We start from the raw sequence: 17,792 nt of genomic DNA, 5'->3' as shown, positions 1-17,792 counted from the left end.
GGAAAATCCCTGTCCCGGTATTAAGGACGGTCCAAAAAAGACAACACGTGGTGCACGCAGATACAAGCAACCATGCTGAAGAAACTCAAGTCAAACTAAATATCAAGATCAGTAGAAATCAGGCAGACCATGCAGACGCCCGTTGTACTTCTAATATGCGGACGATTACGGAATTCCAATTTGATTTTCAGACCAGTATCTGAAACTGAGTTGGCAGCTATTATAAACAAGCTTAAACCCACTAAGTGCAAAGGGGTTGTTTGCCCAGCCATTACTATTAAAGATTCCACTCCATCATTGATTGGGTGCTTGTCCAGATTTGTTAATTTATCTTTTAAGTACAATAATGTTCCAGATGAGCTCAGGAATGCCTGGCTCACTCCTCAGTTCAAGAAATACAGGATTGGATGCATTGATTCCTACTAACTATAGTCCTATTAGCAACACACTACTTTTATTAAAATGTTTAGATTGTGTTGCGTATGTCCACATTTTAGAATATCTCTACACACATGATATTTTAAATAAATGGCAGTCTGGCTTCAGGCAAGGGCATAGCTCTGAAACAGCGTTACTGGATCTAAAGACCAGGCTGTTGCAGGTGATGGATAAAGGGTAGGTTGCACTACTCTTGCTGCTTGATTTGTCTTCAGCTTTCGACCTGGTAGGCCATTCTTTACTGGTCACCGGGTAGATGCAGTAGGTGGCTTCTCAGATAAGACTGCTTTGTGGATTCAATCTTTCTTGAATAACAGACATATTAGGGTTTGTGGTGAGGACGCTGAGGCTGCGCAGGCACCATTGTTGTTTGGAGTGCCGCAGGGGGCGTGCCTCTCCCCCTCACTATATAATATATTTATGGTTCCCCTTTTTGACATGTTGGAGGAGAGGGACGCCTGGGTTACGAATTGTGCAGACAATACGCAATGTGTTATTTCCCTCTCTGGCAGGCATGAGCAGGACACAGAAAAAGTGAATGAAACATACAAATGAATACAGGCTTGGATGGTGGAAAGTGGCCTTGAACAATGCAAAAACCGAGCTGATGATTGCAGTAACAGAAAATAAAATCTTCAAGATCTGGGGAGAATACTTGCATTTTAAGGTAGCAGAATGTGTCTTTCCCATACAAAAGAAAGTCAAAACACTGGGAATATTTCTAGACCAGAATCTCAACATGCAAGCCCAAATAAATCATTTAGTATCCTCATCAGCATACTACATACAATTGTTGGCCCTGCTACGACCTTACATTTCCACAGCAAACTGCAAAACGGTTGCTAGGGCCATTGTTTGCGCTAAAATGGACTACTGCAGCAGTTTGCTGGTAGCGATTTTGTAAGAGCGATGGTGCCATGCTTCAACTAATACAAAACAGCGCTGTTAGGATCACTCTTGGCTTCAAGAAGAGAGACCATGGGCCTCATTACGGGTCTGCCGGTGCTACCAGTGGGTTGCCACCGGATCCGTAAAAATGTACCACCGCCTGACTTCCTGGTGCCTCCGGCTCATTACAAGTTCGGCGGCTGGGGAAAGTCAGGGGCTGGTATATTTGTTAATCCCCATTCCCAAGTAGTCCTGTTGGTGTTTTTGTGAAGGGTTTGCCTACCGTGACCGCTGCGCCCGGTAGGGTTAGACCTGTCGGACACAGAGGCTCCATCAGGCAAACACATAACAGCGGTGCCAGTGCTCCCGTCACAAGTCTGCTTACCATGGCCACTGCGCCCAGCAGGGTCAGACCTATTGGGTACAGTGGCTCCAGCAGGCAGACTTGTAGTTTGCCGGTCCGGAAACAACTGTGCCGGTAGGCTTACCGGCACCATTGTTTCCGGACCGACAAACTTATAATGAGGCCCATATGTGTATATGTGTATATGTGTTATATGGATTGTCATACAGCCGAAATAAACTAATTGATGAGGATGTACAAAACAACATAACACAACAGGAGGTCGTATAACCCTATTTTGGAAGTCCCCAACCCTCCCTCTTCCCCCACACTTTTGTGCGATGCACATGCCAGAAGGGAAAGCTGCACCCCTACCGAGGTTCTCTTTTTACCAGACTCACCCATCTCTGTGAGTGCCTACAGCACAATGCGGCTTGCCCCACAAGATATATGGTGGCAGCGCCACCATCAGCAGCCACACTCTTGGTGTATCTTCCACAAATCCCTGTAGGTAGGCAGAATGGTGGAGTGCTGTGTGGAGTTCAGGGGACTTGGCAGGGACGCTGCTTCACAAAATGCGCAAGTTTAGTGAGATTCTATCAAGAGTGCGCTTTTACTTAGGGATTACATTTTGGAAAATGACGGTGGATTTGATTTTTATCAAAGCCATTCTAGCCTGGTATAAATTCTTAAAAAACCTTCCTGATCTGCAAGATGTCTGTTCAATAGATTCACCCACTGTCTAATTTCTGCTGAACTATTAGAACTAAGAATAAGGAATTATCCAAATGCTGCCATTGATTCTTTTACCGCAGAGTGACATTGGTCTTCGCCTGGTCATGGGACCGATGGAATACAGTAAGTCCAAATTAGTTAAACAAGGTCTAGTTTCATGGATCGCGGAGTCGGACAATCTTGACTCTAATTCCAGAAAGCTGGTAAAGACATGTTCCTTTAAATTTTAAGAATGAAAAAGAGGCAAACTAATGAAAACCTTCAATGTCTTTGGGCCTCATTACCCGGTAGGCGGTGAGCCATGGTGCTATTAGCGCCCTGGCTCATGCTGGTAAAATACCGGCACCGCCTTGGCGGAAAGGGGATTTACCGCCCCATTCCAAGGTTGGAGGGGCGGTAAATCCCCTTTCCGCCATTGCCCTTCCCCATTCCCATTTCTGCCCCATAGGGCTCTATGGGAATGGGGAAGGCGCTAATTACGGCACCGCAATTTTGCGGTGCCATAATTAGCTCCGAGGTCCCTTAGCGGGTTGGATTTTAACGCCTGCAAAAAGCAGGCGTTAAATCCCCCAACCCGCAAAGGGACCTCGTAGTAAGGCGGTAGGGATTTACCGGTACCGGTATTTTACCGGTACCGGTAAATCCCTACCGCCATCCGTGTAATGAGGCCCTTTATATTTGCACTTAAAACATCAGTAGGACATGAGCATTACTTACTATGGGCCTCATTACACGGTAGGCGGAGGACCAAGGTGCTATTAGCACCTTGGTCCATGCCGGTAAAATACCGGCACCGCCTTGGTGGAAAGGGGAATTATCGCCCTATTCCAATGTTGGCGGGGCGGTAATTCCCCCTTCCCCCATTGTCCTTCCCAATTCCCATTTTTGCCCCATAGGGCTCTATGGGAATGGGGAAGGCGCTAATTACGGTGCCGCAAATTGCGGTACCGTAATTAGCACCCTGGTCCCTTTGCGGGTTGATTTTTAACGCCTGCTAAACAGCACGCGTTAAAGTACCTACCCGCAAAGGGACCTCGTAGTAAGGCGGTAAGGGTTAACGGTCACCAGTACCATTACCGGTGACCGTTAACCCTTACCGCCTTCCGTGTAATGAGGCCCTATGGGTCGGAAAGCTATACTCTCGCTTGATCTTGGCCAAATTCAGTCTCACTTTGTTGCCACTAATTGGTTTGGGAGTCCAGTGGACAGCATGTGACACCAACAGAAAGTGTAATTTCAGTGTAACCGAAAATCCAATGCATGTCATGTTTCACCATCCTATGCGTATCTCTCCAAGGCCCAGAACACTCAGAAAGTCACTCTAGACACTCAAGGCCAACTCTGATGCACTTGGAAATGCTCACTGATCTCCTTGCGTGCCAGGGTGTAGAACAAAGAATGAGGCTTTCAGCGGAATGTATTGTAAATGTAATTATGTTTATGTTGGTTTTATGGAAGAATGATTCCTTACAAAACAAAGCTGAACTTAAACTTGCTATTCACGACTGCTGGAAAACATGGGAAAAAGTTATCATTGTTGAAAGAGAATAGTCCTTCCACTTCCTTCTTACCCTTGCCCATCTATATATTTTCACTTCTTGATATCTGTCATACATGTTTGTGATTTGGATTCCTTTCATGAGCATTGGAAGCCTTCAAGAGATCGAGCGGAATAAATTTCCCGTGAGTTATGTGAATTGGGATGATGAGGAACTCCACGCATCTTGAGATCCAGCAGTGACTTGGAGCAAGTCTACTAGTTGTGTTGCTCCTCTTTCTGCTTGCGACGCTCCTGCTTCTCTTGCTCCTTCTCCTCCTTGTGTTTCTCTTTCTTCAGCTGCGATTCTATTTCTTTCTGAAGGTCTTCAGCAAAGCGGGTGATGGCCGCAGTTTTTTGAATCAGGTAGTTTCTGTAAGAGAGACAGCCAGGGTACGTTTTAGCAGAGGTGGTTGCAGAAAGAATATCTAGATTGTTTTAGATGCTAGGCGTTTGTCAACAGTGTCACTAGCACATGAATAGTTACAATGATCTGCTTAACATTAACTGTACTGGGTCCCTAAATGTGGTGTCGCAGTAGAGGCTGCCTTTCTCGCTGCAAAGGACATTCATTACCCCTACCATAGGACTTTCAGTAGAGAGCTGAAGATTCATATGTTCCTCTAGGTCTATGATCACTAATCTATTAACTGTTTTCCCACTTCTTCCTTTTTAGTTATGCCTAGAGTGAGCTTTAGCTCTTCCCAGGACATATTGAAGTTCTATCTGAGAGGGACTCTACATTTCAATCAGTTTCTCACCACTGCAGACAATGGCTCCTGATTGGTCCCTTGCAGTGCAGCCTTTCCCTCTGCTAGCACTTTCTTCATGCCTGCCACATGTTCACCCCACTTCTATGTCTTTGTGTAACCTGCACTTACCTGGAATCCAGGTACAATTCCCTTAACGAATCGAAAGAAAGGAAGGAAAGCTTTCAGAACTTTCAGAGCAATTAGACTGTTATGGGGCTTTTTTAACATGAGGGGAAGAAGGACATATTGTAATAGCTCAATTTACATTTCCTTTAAATAGTTCCTGTCCAGTAGGCTGTCAGAAATGAAACATCTTTTGAGGTGGATTCATCCTATTTCACAAATGTCACACAAATTATTTGAAAGGCACATCAGTATATATACATGTATACATGTGAATATATATTACACAGCCACCGTAGTGGCTGTGTAGTTATGGTTAAGTTGCTAATCCCATAGGAAGAGCACTTTTCGGCGGCTTATAACTTTGCTCCCCTGGACGAATCCTCACCAAACTTTGCAAAAGATTATATGGCCCACTCTGAATTGCAAAGTTTGGTGAGGTTTGGTCCAGTGGGGGCAAAGTTATAGGGGGGATCCCAAAACCTCTGTTTTTCCCATAGTAAAAACTTTACTCACGCCTACAGCCCAAACCGCAGGACGGATTTTCACCAAATTTGCGGCAGGAGCAGCGACTTGGTCCCGAAAGCGTGCTTTTGTTAATTTGGTGTAAATCCGTCCATTAGTTTTTTTTTTAAATGACCAAAATGTAAGGCAAAAAAATTAGTGATATCTATGTCCGCTCCGCGGACGCACTTCCCTGTTCGTTCCGCGAACAGGACACGGATTGGCCAAGCGGGTTGTGTCATGTCCATGGACATGTGACATGCTCTCTGATTGGCTGGGGTGAAGCGTGAAGTGCGTCAGATATTTGGAGACGCCCGGCATCTTGGATTCTCGTCCGGTGTCCGCGGACATCGTGGTAAAACATGTAAAAAAACACAATATTGCATGTTTGGGGAGGTGAGGGGTGATTAAGATGAGTTGGTATATGGCTGCAAGAAGCAAAAAAAGTCTTAACTAAAAAACATCCGTACACGAAGAAAGCACGTAGCGGTGTAGACCACGCTCACGCATAGAAGAGTTCACGTGGTAAAGCGCACATGCGCAACTACTTCACCCGCTTTTGACATATACCGCACCAGTCAAAACGCGCAGACACTTTCTTTTCCAAACTCGCATGCGCGCCTCATCCAAACACGGAGACGCGTTGAAAAAAACACACAGAAATGATGGCCGCGCACAGGAGTTAACGGAAAACACGTAGCAGTGAAGACGACGCACACATGCTGTAGAAAACACACAGCTGCGAAGACTGCACACACACGCTGTAGATAACACGTAGCTGAGAAGACCGTGCACACGCATTGAAGGAAGCATGTAGCAGTGTATCTTTTTCAAACTCGCACGCACGCTCTTAACAGATGAATCCGAGCTCACACGCAGCTTATCCGAACACGCACACGCGTTGAAGAAAACAGGTAGCTGCGAAGACCACGCACAAGCATTGTAGAAAACACGTAGCTGCGAAGACCGCACACATGCGTGGTAGATAACACATAGCTGTGAAGACCAAACACAAGCGCTGTAGATAGCACGTAGCTGAGAAGACCAGGCACACGCGTTGTGGAAAACACGTAGCTGTGAAGACCGCGCACACATGTTGAAGAAAGCACGTAGCGGTGTAGACCACGCTCACGCGTAGAAGAGTTCACTTTGCAAAGCGCACGCACATAGGAGATTTCACGCAGCAGAGAAGTCTGTGCACACGCATTGGTAGAAACACGTATCAGTGAAGACCGCAGCAGAGTTAGTGACACGAGCAAATGAAAACCGCACATGTGTGCAACTACTTCACCCGCTCTTGGTAAAGTTTGGTGGGATTCTGTCAAGAGGGACAAAACTAGAGGGGGGTTCCCAAAATTATGTAAAATCTTATAAATTATGTGCCATTATGTGCCATTTGACGAATCTACACTTAATTTGGGAAACTGATAATACCTATGGATATAAATGATTTTGGAAGTTTGGTGGGATTTGTCACTGTCTAAATGTGGTAAACTTGGTTTCTTCCCCCTCGCAGGACTCTCAAACTTAGGTGGCATTTGTACCTAATACGCACTCACTGTCTAAATGTGGTAAACTTGGGTTCTTCCCCCTCGCAGGATTCTCAAACTTAGGTGGCATCTGTACCTAATACGCACTCACTGTCTAAATGTGGTAAACTTGGTTTCTTCCCCCTCGCAGGACTCTCAAACTTAGGTGGCATTTGTACCTAATACGCACTCACTGTCTAAATGTGGTAAACTTGGTTTCTTCCCCCTCGCAGGACTCTCAAACTTAGGTGGCATTTGTACCTAATACGCACTCACTGTCTAAATGTGATAAACCTGGGCTTGCCGCTCACTTCCTGCCTGCAAGCTCTTGTCTCGTCTGTCTCCCCCCCCCCCCCTTTTCCCCCCTACTCCATGGTGCTCTCTATCTCGCCCATCTTCTCTAACTGCTTCTCTATTGACTATCCTGCTCTCCTCACTAAATCTGGTAGGAAAAAGTTTAAAAAGGACATCCTGGTCTCCAACCCAGGCCTCCCTATGGCTGACACCTACACTAGTGCCTGCTCCAAGGAAACTCTTACCGACATCCTCTTTTTCGTGCCCTCGCCTGACCTATGGACCCTTCATATGGTCTCTGTGCTCTCTCCTTTATCCTCTTCTCCCATTAATGGTGGCACCCGTTGGGGTGTCCTCTTGGCCTCCTTCCTCTCCTCTAAGGCCATCATTAATGTCTACGCTAATGGGACTGTCCTGGTCCAAGGTCCTCAGGCCAACCTTCACCTCTTTGATAGACGCTTCCCACGCCTCATCAACTTCCTTTCCTCTCCTGCTGTCCCCCCTCATCTGTCCTCGGCTACCTTGCCTCCACCCTCCCTCCCTGCCCCCTCTCTTGCTCCTTCTTCACCTCCCTCTTGTACACCGCCGCAGGGCGTACCTCTGATCTGTACCCCTCCCCGGAAATCCTTCAAGGATGGCAACCTTCTCCACATTGCCACACTCAACGCTCGCTCTGCCATGAGGCATTCCTCTGATATCTGCCGCCTTCTTGAGGAACTGGACATTGACGTCCTCGGTCTTACTGAGACATGGTTCATGGCCAGCTCTGTCACCAGCTTTGACACACTCCTACCTGATGGCTACAAGATCCTCTCCCTGCCAAGACCCAACCGTGCAGGGGGGGGGTAGCCCTTATCTTCCCGGAGTGGATTCCTGCCACTGTCACTCCTACGCAGACCTACTCCTCTTTTGAATCTCTTGTCTCCCGACTCTCTCTCTCTCCTAGCCATTCCCTTACCGTGGCTACTATCTATCAGCCACCTGGTCAACTTTCCTCCTTCCTCTCTGAGTGGGCTGACCTCTCCTCCTCACTCCTGTCCTCTACCACTCAACTCCTCTTTCTTGGTGACTTCAACATCCACCTGGATGCCTCCTGTCCCCCCACTGGACTCTTTCGTGACCTCTGCGACTCTCTCTCACTCTCTATTCTCCCGTCTGGGCCTACTCATTCTGCAGGGCACACTCTTGATGCTCTGATCTCTTCTGACCTTCCCCTCTCTGTCCCTCTCTCCACTCTCCACTCCTCTCTCCTGGAGTGATCACTTTCTCCTATCCTCCTACCTCACCCTCCCTACCCCACAGGCAAAGCCACCCTCATCATTGCCACCCACCTTCTCGGTCATTCGACCCATGAAGCGCGTGTCAGTTGCGCCTTTCGCTGCCACCTTCTCGCCCCCCCCCTTCGCCTGACTCCCACCCTGACACAGCCCTCTCCTTGCTCCACTCTGCTATATCTGATACTCTTGATATCCTTGCCCCTGTCATGAAAATCCGCCTGAAGCCCAAAGCCAAATGTAACTCCTGGTATGATTCGGATCTCATCACCCTAAAACGCAAGTGCAGGGTGGCAGAGAGGAAATGGCGTGCTTCATGTTCATCCTCTGACAAACTGGCCTGCCGCCTGCTCCAAAGGCAATACCGTCTCTCTGTTCTCACCAAGAAGAGAGCCCTTATCCAAGCCCGCATCTCTGCGGCATCTAACAACTCGGCTGAGCTCTTTAAAATCTGCAAGGAGCTTGCCAACCCTGTTGCAGTCTCTACCTCTCCTGTCCCCTCCCAGGCCCTCTGCACTGCACTGGCCTCCCACTTCATCTCTAAAACTCAGGACATCCTGTCCTCACTCTCCTCCTATCACCACCCCCCTCTCTTCCCTGCTCCTCCTCTGGCCCTTCTGCAGCCACCCCTCCTCCCTCCTTCTCTGCCTTTCCCCTTTTTCTGCTGACGAGGTTTCCAGACAAGTCCGATCTATGAAAGTCTCGTCTAAACTATCAAGGACCACATCGACTCCCTGGTTCCTGCCCTGGCTGACTTTTTCAACCACTCCTTCGCCTCTGGAGTCTTCCCATCCCCCCTCAAGCACTCCCTTGTGCACCCTCTCCTTAAGAAACCCTCTGCCGACCCCTCCTGTCCGGCTAACTATCGCCCAATCTCCATCACTCCCTTCCTGGGCAAGCTCCTGGAGAAACTGGCCATCTCCCAGCTTAACCTCCATGCTGAAGCTGTTGACAGTCTCCATGACCATCAATCTAGCTTCAGAGCGGCCAGAAGCACGGAAACTGCTCTCCTGAACATCCGTGAGGATCTGCTCTTAAACCTCGACTCCAACACTCAGTGTGTTCTCATTCTGCTCGATCTCTCTTCTGCCTTTGACACTGTCAACCATGCCATCCTGCTCAACCGTCTCCGTGATAACCTGGGTATCACTGGTCAGGCTCTGGCGTGGCTGACCTCTTTCCTTTCCAATCGACCCTCCCAGGTCCAACTTGGGTCCTTCCTCTCTGACATCTTTTTCTCCACCTGTGGCGTTCCCCAGGGATCTAATCTCTGTCCCTGGCTGTTCAACCAGTAAATGGCACTCCTTGCACACCGCATCGCCGCCCTCTGCCCCAACTTTCAGTGCTATGCGGATGATACCCAGCTCATTTTCAGGCTACCCTCGGCCTCCTCCGCTCCCTCCCTCATCTCTGACTTACTGTCTGCTATCCAGGATTGGTGTGCTGCCAATGACCTCTGCCTTAATGCTAGTAAGACTGAGATCCTACTCATCGGCACACCCACTCCCTCCTTCCCTGCAGCTCTCTGGCCGGCCTCTCTTGGCCCTCTTCCTGCTCCTACCTACAAGGCAAAAAACCTCGGGGTCATCTTCGACTCCACACTCTCCTTCTCTCCTCATATATCTGACGTCTCTAAGAAGTCACATTACCAGCTGCACCTCCTCAGAGGTATTCTTCCCTTCCTCTCCTTCCCCCAGAAGCTCACTGTCTCCCGAGCCCTGGTTCTCTCGAAGCTGGACTACTGTAACAGCCTCTATCTTAATCTGCCTGCCTCCACTCTCCGCCCTCTGCAACTCATCCAGAACAGAACTGCGAGACTTGTCCTTGGCCTCAAGCCCAGGGACCGTATCTCTCCAGGACTGAAATCTCTACACTGGCTCCCAGTGGCTGCGAGGATTAAGTTCAAAACCCTCTGCATTGTCCACAAGGCCTTCTGGGGTCTGGGGCCTAAATACCTTCAACTATCTCTTCCTAAATATCTTCCTTGCCGAGCCCTTCGCTCATCCGTCTCCAACTCCCTCAGGGTCAGCTGCTTCTCGAAGCAACGAGCTGGGGGTAGATCTCTCTCCGCGGCAGGTGCCTCCCTCTAGAACAGACTTCCTGCCTCCCTGAAACTTGAGGAGAACCATCTCCGGTTCCGGAAGCACCTCAAAACCTTCCTCTTTGCTTCTGCTTTCTCTCCCCCTCTCCCCTGCTAAATTCTTCACTAAAACTGCACTGATCCTGCACCTGGGCCACTCTCACCGACCTCGGTCCTGAACCCAGTCACTCTTCACTTGCACTGCCTCCCTGGCAACCCCTGCACTGCGGGACTGTCTCTGTATCACTACAGCCCCCCCACCCCCTCCCCAGCACTTGTCTGCACTTACCTTGCACTTGCCACCAGCTGGCCCTATTTATTTATTATTTTATTTCTATTCTACTATTTGTATTGCACTCCCCCCCTCCCCCTTCCCCTTGCATTTTTCCCTTCCCCCTACCCCTGCACTTGCGCGGTCTGAATGACACCTGGCCTAGTAGGATCGTTGTCTGTCTTCCCTTTGTTCCCCCCTCCCTGCCTCGTCGCGCCTTGAAACACTTGTGTATAGGCGCGTTACAAATGCCATATCATATCATATCATATCAAGAGGGGCAAAATTAGAGGGGGGTCCCAAAATATTGTAAAGGCTTATTAATGTGGTGCCATTTGACAAATCTACACAAAGGTTTGCAAAAAGATTATAGATCTAGATATAAATGTTTTCGTAAAGTCTGAATGTATTTTTGTCAAGTGGGGGCTAGGTTATATGACGATTGTTTGTGCATATATTTGACACTTTTGAAAAAATAAAACATGGGTGGATTTCCAGCATACTTGTGTAAGGAGCATTGAGAAGGGCCTGGAAGCATGGTTTTGCATGGCATGGTTTTGCAAATGTGCCCGTGTTTTATTTTTTGACCAGTGTCATAATGTAGATACAAAAAATAGTGATATACCTTTGGTGCCTGAGGTGTAGCCTGTGGTCATGGGCAGTGCCCACATTGTCCGGGTCATATAATAAGGTAATGATCTGGACAATTTGGCTACTGGCCATGACCATGAGGGACAAAACATGGGGTTAAAGTGGCCATGTCCTCCTGGGACTGGCTTTGTGGTAAAGTTATTCGAAATTGGTATAGATTTCAAAAGGAAGAAAAATCTTTTGCCTTCTGTAGGCTGCCATGGAAAGCGAAGAGGGGCCCTGTATGGAACCCCACCTTCCCTTTCCATGGTGGCCATATTGGTAAAGGATGTTCCTTCCTACACCCGGACGCCGCACATATTTTTTTGCACCCCGGGTTCCTGCTTTGGCAACCTAGGGTGCTAATGGCCTTCATCCTTTTAAAGGGACGTTATGGTTAAGTTGCACTAATAAAAACCTATGAAATTCAGTAAAAAAACTATATATTTTTACATATATACATATTTATATATATACATATTCACTACCAAAAACATTGTTAAAGGGACGTTATGGTTAAGTTGCACTAGCAAAAACCTATGAAATTCTATTAAATGTCATTGATGACATCACTAATGACATCACATATGTGGGGCACTTATTTCTGGTCACTGAAATTTCTAGGCCTGGTGATTTTGGTCACTGACACTCAGAATATTAAAATTCAAAAGGTGCTGTATATCTAGACGTTAACCTTTTCATATGTTCTTAAAGTACTTTCCTTAGAGTTTGGTCTCAGCTCATGGTGCACATACATGAGGCAATAGGCAGGCCTCAAACACACAATTCATTTGTATACATGAAAATAAACTGTAATGCTATTAACATTTTCTGATGATGTTGTTTCTTTCTTCCTTACTTTAGTTTCCCTGTATGTGCCTCTGGTTTGTATACATTTTGAGTCTTCACATTTATTGTTTGTACTAGCACAAGTGTGTAGTAAGTCTTGAATTGTTAGCTAGTTATTACAGGTTTATCATTACACAATCACCCCAAACATCATGTTACCAACATTATAAACACAACCCCTTGTGGGGACTTTACATCAAAATAAATTTCAAATGTGATGTCATCAGTGATGTCATCAATGACATTTATGATGTTGAGCCTCATTATGAGGCTGGCGGAGTGGGTTTACTGGCGCCGGTAATGGTGCCGGTGTCAGTAAACCCATTCCGCCCTATTACGAGGTTCCCTTGCGGGACCCGCCCTGAAAGTTTGGTCAGACCAGATGTCCTTTTCGGGTCCCGCAAGGGGACCAGGGAGCTAATAACGGGCCTGTTATTAACAGGCCCGTTATTAGCTCCTATTGAGCCCTATGGGAGCTCAAATGGGAATGGGGATGGGTTTTTTGAATGAGGAATTACCGGGTTCTCCAAGGTTGGAATGGCCCGGTAATTCTTCATTCAGGGAACCCGGACCCGAGTTTGGAGGCAGCCATGCCTTTATTAAGGGCATGGCTACCTCCAAACTCGTAATGAGGCCCGTCATCTTTGCTGTTATGGCTGTTAGTTTTAGCAGTGCACAGTGGTGGTGCGAGTTATGGTTGCTTAGCTTACCATAACTGGCAAATAGCTGAGGTTTTTTGGTTTTACCTATAACAATAACGTCCCTGTAACAACGGGTTTCCATAGAATTCCATAGGTTTTTGCTAGTGCAACTTAACCATAACGTCCCTTTAACAATGTTTTTGTTAGTGAATTTCATGGGTTTTTAGTAGGATACTGTAAGCAGAATGTTGATTTAGCATAGCGTTTTCTGTAAAGAGGATAGTTATTTGGTACGGCAACATAACCTTAACGTCCAGTTAACAACAGTTAGTTACTGATTCCTTGGCTGCCCTCATCATAAACATGTGGAAAGGCCAAATTGTCTGGTGAATATATCCATTTGCGCTACCCCTTACTTTTCTGAATAGTGTTGGTGTATCCTGCCAATAACAGATGTACATAGTCAATATTGTTTAGTGTATCAGTAGGCTCTCTTTTTGTGTTAACAGTGCATGATAAATCTGTGCCGCACAGTACTGGCCGAGATGACTACAAATGAGCAATATGGACGTTTCCTAGGAACACTGCACCCGGTTGGCGTATGTGCAATCACTCTGCAAGTATCCGTAGAACTACATTAGTAGCCACATGGCCACATATTCGAATGCTTTTTTAAGTAGTTGTGGAAGCGCACGTGTTTCTGTTCCACACCTAGACCCATGCATAGGTCATTCAATGTATGCTGGTAACACTGCCCCTGTCACCAGCCCTATGGATTCATGCAGTAGGCTACCTCATTTAAAGTACTGTTGCCGACTTTCTGGGTGGCTCTGCAAACCTACCAATGTGTGGCTAAAGTACTCCTAACTGTGTAACGGCCACTAGTAAACAAGGAACAGCATGTAAAGGCAAGGAAAGAAACAGCAGAAAATGCACAGCGCAAACAACCTTAGTGGTGGTTAGAAAAGTGCTGTAGCTTCACAGGTCGCACCGAATAAATGACTTCCTGCTGCACGTAATAAAGCTGTGTTTCGCGTTCTTGTAAACCTTCTTGTATCGCACAATGTATGTATATCTGTGAATGCTATCCCTAACAATAATGGTGTAGCATAGTGTTTGTACTGCATGTGTCGACAACTAAAATGAAAAATACAACGGACCAATGGGCAGGCTACCGCCATTCCAACAATTACGTATGGTACTTTCATGTACAGCATTTCCCACATCTGCTGTGGGCAACAAGAGAGGCACTCCCGTAGGGCAGCAGAGCTGTAAAACAACCTATGCAAACCATATGATGCGCTACAGACCCTTGCCCGGCAAAGGCATTGTATTGTGCATTTACTGCAACACGCTACTGTAAAGAGTGAAGGTACTTCGAAGTGCATTGGAACGGTCCTAACGGGAGCATTACAATGACTTGCACCATGTAGGTGAAGGCCACCCAATAATTTCATCTCCTGGCACGTCCCCTATAGTATCCAGGCACTGCTGGCCCTTCTGTACCTGACCTTTCCTGCCTTTTGACCTTTCTGTGGCGTGTGTGAGAACACCATAATAAATGTAAATTATTTATTATTTTTATTTTAGTATTTGTATAGCGCGCTACAGCCCATGGGCATAGAGGCGCTGAAAAGAATATGTATGCAGGCTTGCTTCAGGGTTACAGGATAGCAGCACGGTACAGAGCGATATATACAGTTACTTAGTTTACAGTAGGTTACATGTCAAGGTAAAGTACACAGTACGATATTCAGATGATGGCAAAAGGTGGAAGGCGAATCAAACAAAAAGCCTCGTCTTTAAGGCTTTACGGAAGGTGTGTGAGATTCGATCATTCTGAGTTGGGCAGGGAGGGTGTTCCAGTAGGTTGCAGTCAAGGTAGGGAAACTTCAGCCACCTGCTCGCACTCTTCGTGTATGAGGAACAATGAGGTGATTGGCGTATGCAGATATGGAGGATCTAGAGGGTGTTATTTTGATGATCCTCTGAGCTAAGTAAGTGGGCGCTAATCCATGGGTGCATTTGTGTGCAATAGCCAGTGTTTTGAAAAGGATCCTTTCTTTGACGGGTAGCCAGTGAACCTGCCTTCTAACCCCAGAGATGTGATCCCTACGAGCGATACAAGGTGCGGCCCTTAAGGCATTATTCGGAGCTACTTGAAGTTTAGCCAGATTCTTTTGGGATGTATCGGCAAAGAGGACATTGCAGTAGTCCAGCCTAGACACGATCATGGCCCTAGCAATGGTGATGCAGTTCTCTTGTGACAGGAACAGCCTAACTGCATTGATCAGTTTGGAATGATAGGCAGCTGAGGATGCGATGGCATTAACCTGCCTGTCCATGGTCATGCTAGGTTCAAGATACACACCCAGTGTCTGTGAAAGGGGAAAAGGTAAATAAAAAAAGCACCTTTCACATATCAACAACGGATATGCGAATGCACGCATGCAGGACGGGAGGCGTGGCAGTGTGGTAAACACTGTAGTTGAATGGGGTAGAAAGGGGGTCGCTGTACAAAGAGGTTTTTTTACATGTTGCAGTTTTTTCAAGAGAGTCACAGCGCAACACTAACTACAAAATAATATCACTACTTTCAAGAAGGGCACCAAGGCAATTTAGATGTGGTGTGCAAAAATCGGGATGGCTGGAATAGTAAGATGAAAATTATAGCTGGGGAAAGTATTCATGCTGTGAAACGTCATAGTCCCATGGACAAAGTATGCCTTTGGCACATGTCGAACAAAGGCACAAATACTCTTCTTTGCAATGTACTGCGCTGTCTGCATTCACGGACCAAATAGGAAATGATGCTGCCACATCGGTGGCTGCTTATTCCGATAGAAACTTATGCAAGAGATCGAAAACAAACGCTTGAACTGGGCAAGTGCCTCCTTCATCGCAAACAGCACCTAAGGGTGTGTTACATTCTGTGCAATTTTCCCTGCACAATGAAGAACAATAATATCGTCATGATTGCGTGTCACCAAAGTGTCACACAGAGAAACCAAAATCTGGCACTTCATTGTAGCTACTCCATTGCACTACACATGCACAGTGTTTTCCATTCACTTTCACTCAATGTATGTGGAAATCCCCTAAAACCTGCACGCTGTGCCTCATGAAACACACAGCCACAACCACACCCTCTGCATTTCTGTCGAGAAATAGACTGTGTATCACAGTCTGTCCATACACACCACACCCACAAACATTATTGCCCAATCCCGTAGCCTCTACAGGCCCTTTTCTATGCCCGTCATCTGCAAAAGAGGCATATGTAACACGTGCCACCCTGCAACTATCGCGATATTTGCTGACTTTTACTGCTGGGCGTGGGCAGAAGTGGGGGAATAACTTTCAACCAGCGGAGCGGACATCAATAGTTGTGGTGGGTTTTTTTTGTTGTTTTTTTGGGGGGGTTTTAAAGGTGCTTCCCTAGAAACACTTTGTGGTTTCATGCGTAAATGTGTGTTTTCAACGTCAGCTCACATTCTTACAATAGGGTCTTCACTGCAGTGTGTAGATTGTTAAACAACATTTCATTGCCACTGTCCGACAAAGACACGCCATTTGCCTTGAATAGGTGTATGTATCTTGATCCAATGTTCTCATTCTCACAAGAGAACAACCCAGCAGCACTCAAGATGTCACACATGCTTCTGTTAATGGGACTCCTTCCATCCTCTGGCTGGAAACAGGAATCATTGGAATACTTCCACACTATTCTTGGGGGTATACATGAGAAAAGCACCTTGGCAGTAGGAAAAATGTGCTGCACTGCTTTCATCAAAAGCTTCAGTTGACTTAACACACAGGAACAAGGCATGTAACCCAAAAAGAAGGCTCCAAAGTGCATGATCACAATGTGTACTGTTGCCAAAGAGGCCACGCGTCGACATTCTGTAAGCAGTCCGCCGAAACAGCACGCTATGACACTACACCACAAAGCGTCCACTCCCTCCAAACCGAAATTGCCAGAAAAGTCGTCTTGGAGGGGATACATGCACAGATCTTCCACAAAGCCATTAGCCATGACAAAAACTGTGTGTCTTGCCATGTTTGCCTGCCGCATTACACAAATTAATGGAGAAAGTGAATGCCTCCCTTTCCTGTGTCGCACACCCAGAGCACTTAATTGGCCAAAATCCTAGTCCCATTCCCATTGGCCACCATGGTGAGAAGTGCAAAATGTGTCATGTGCCTTTCCCCAATGACTGTGAGGGCGCGCCCTGGTGAAGCAGGAGGACTCCTTCCCCCTATTGGAGCTCTTTCCTGCGACGTACACACTGAGCACCTGATTGGCCAAAGGCCATACTCGCATTTCCATTGGCCAGCATGCTCAGAAGCGCAGAATGTGGCACATGCCTTTTTCCAAGTACCGCGCGGGCCGCACTCCAGTACAGCAGGTGGGGTCCTTCTTCCTATTGGTGCGCTTTCCTGTGCCGTCCACCCTGAGCACCACCTCATAGGACAATCGATGAAGTCCCATTTCCATAGGCCAGCATGGTGAGAAGTGCCGAATGTGGCACATGCTCGTCCCCGAGTACGTCGAGGGCCAGGGACGAGTGAAGCAGGAGTCCCTCTTCCTGTTGCTGCACACCCTAAGCATGTGATTGGACAATCCACACAGTTCCATTTTCATGGGCGCCACTCGCAAAATCCCCAGATGTTGCTTTTGTGCTGCCTGCGGGCATAGGGGAATAACCAGGGTAGGGGGAGTTTTTGTTAAGAGACGACTCTTAAAAGAGCTGTTTTTTTGTTTTGGTGTAGATGCTTTTTTGGTTTATATTAGTTTTTGTTTGTTCTTCTGCTCACATTAGTACAGTAAACTCTTCACCGCATCCTGTGGACGAGCAAACAAAACTGCATTGCCAATGGGTGAGAATATGCCATTTTCTTGG

The 17,792-nt window shown here is 47.0% G+C and overlaps 1 protein-coding gene across 3 annotated transcripts in view; it reads right to left on the bottom strand.

Moving 5' to 3' along the window:
- Window positions 1-3,822: 3,822 nt before the first annotated feature.
- LOC138526521 (apovitellenin-1-like) overlaps window positions 3,823-17,792 on the bottom strand; it is a 102,732-nt gene continuing 88,762 nt past the window's right edge. For 2 of the 3 annotated variants that reach the window (XM_069637326.1, XM_069637328.1), the window contains exon 4: window positions 3,823-4,314. In XM_069637326.1, the coding sequence (XP_069493427.1) occupies window positions 4,161-4,314 (154 nt within the window). In that variant the 3' untranslated portion in view covers window positions 3,823-4,160. The remainder of the gene's footprint in view (window positions 4,315-17,792) is intronic. The other variant, XM_069637327.1, reaches the window with a different exon arrangement.

This window comes from Ambystoma mexicanum, chromosome 7p (assembly GCF_040938575.1).
Source record: "Ambystoma mexicanum isolate Mex_15411 chromosome 7p, UKY_AmexF1_1, whole genome shotgun sequence".
Taxonomy (NCBI): domain Eukaryota; kingdom Metazoa; phylum Chordata; class Amphibia; order Caudata; family Ambystomatidae; genus Ambystoma; species Ambystoma mexicanum.
The sequence above is the reverse complement of the archived record's forward strand: the minus strand, read 5'-3'. Positions and strand labels throughout refer to the sequence as shown.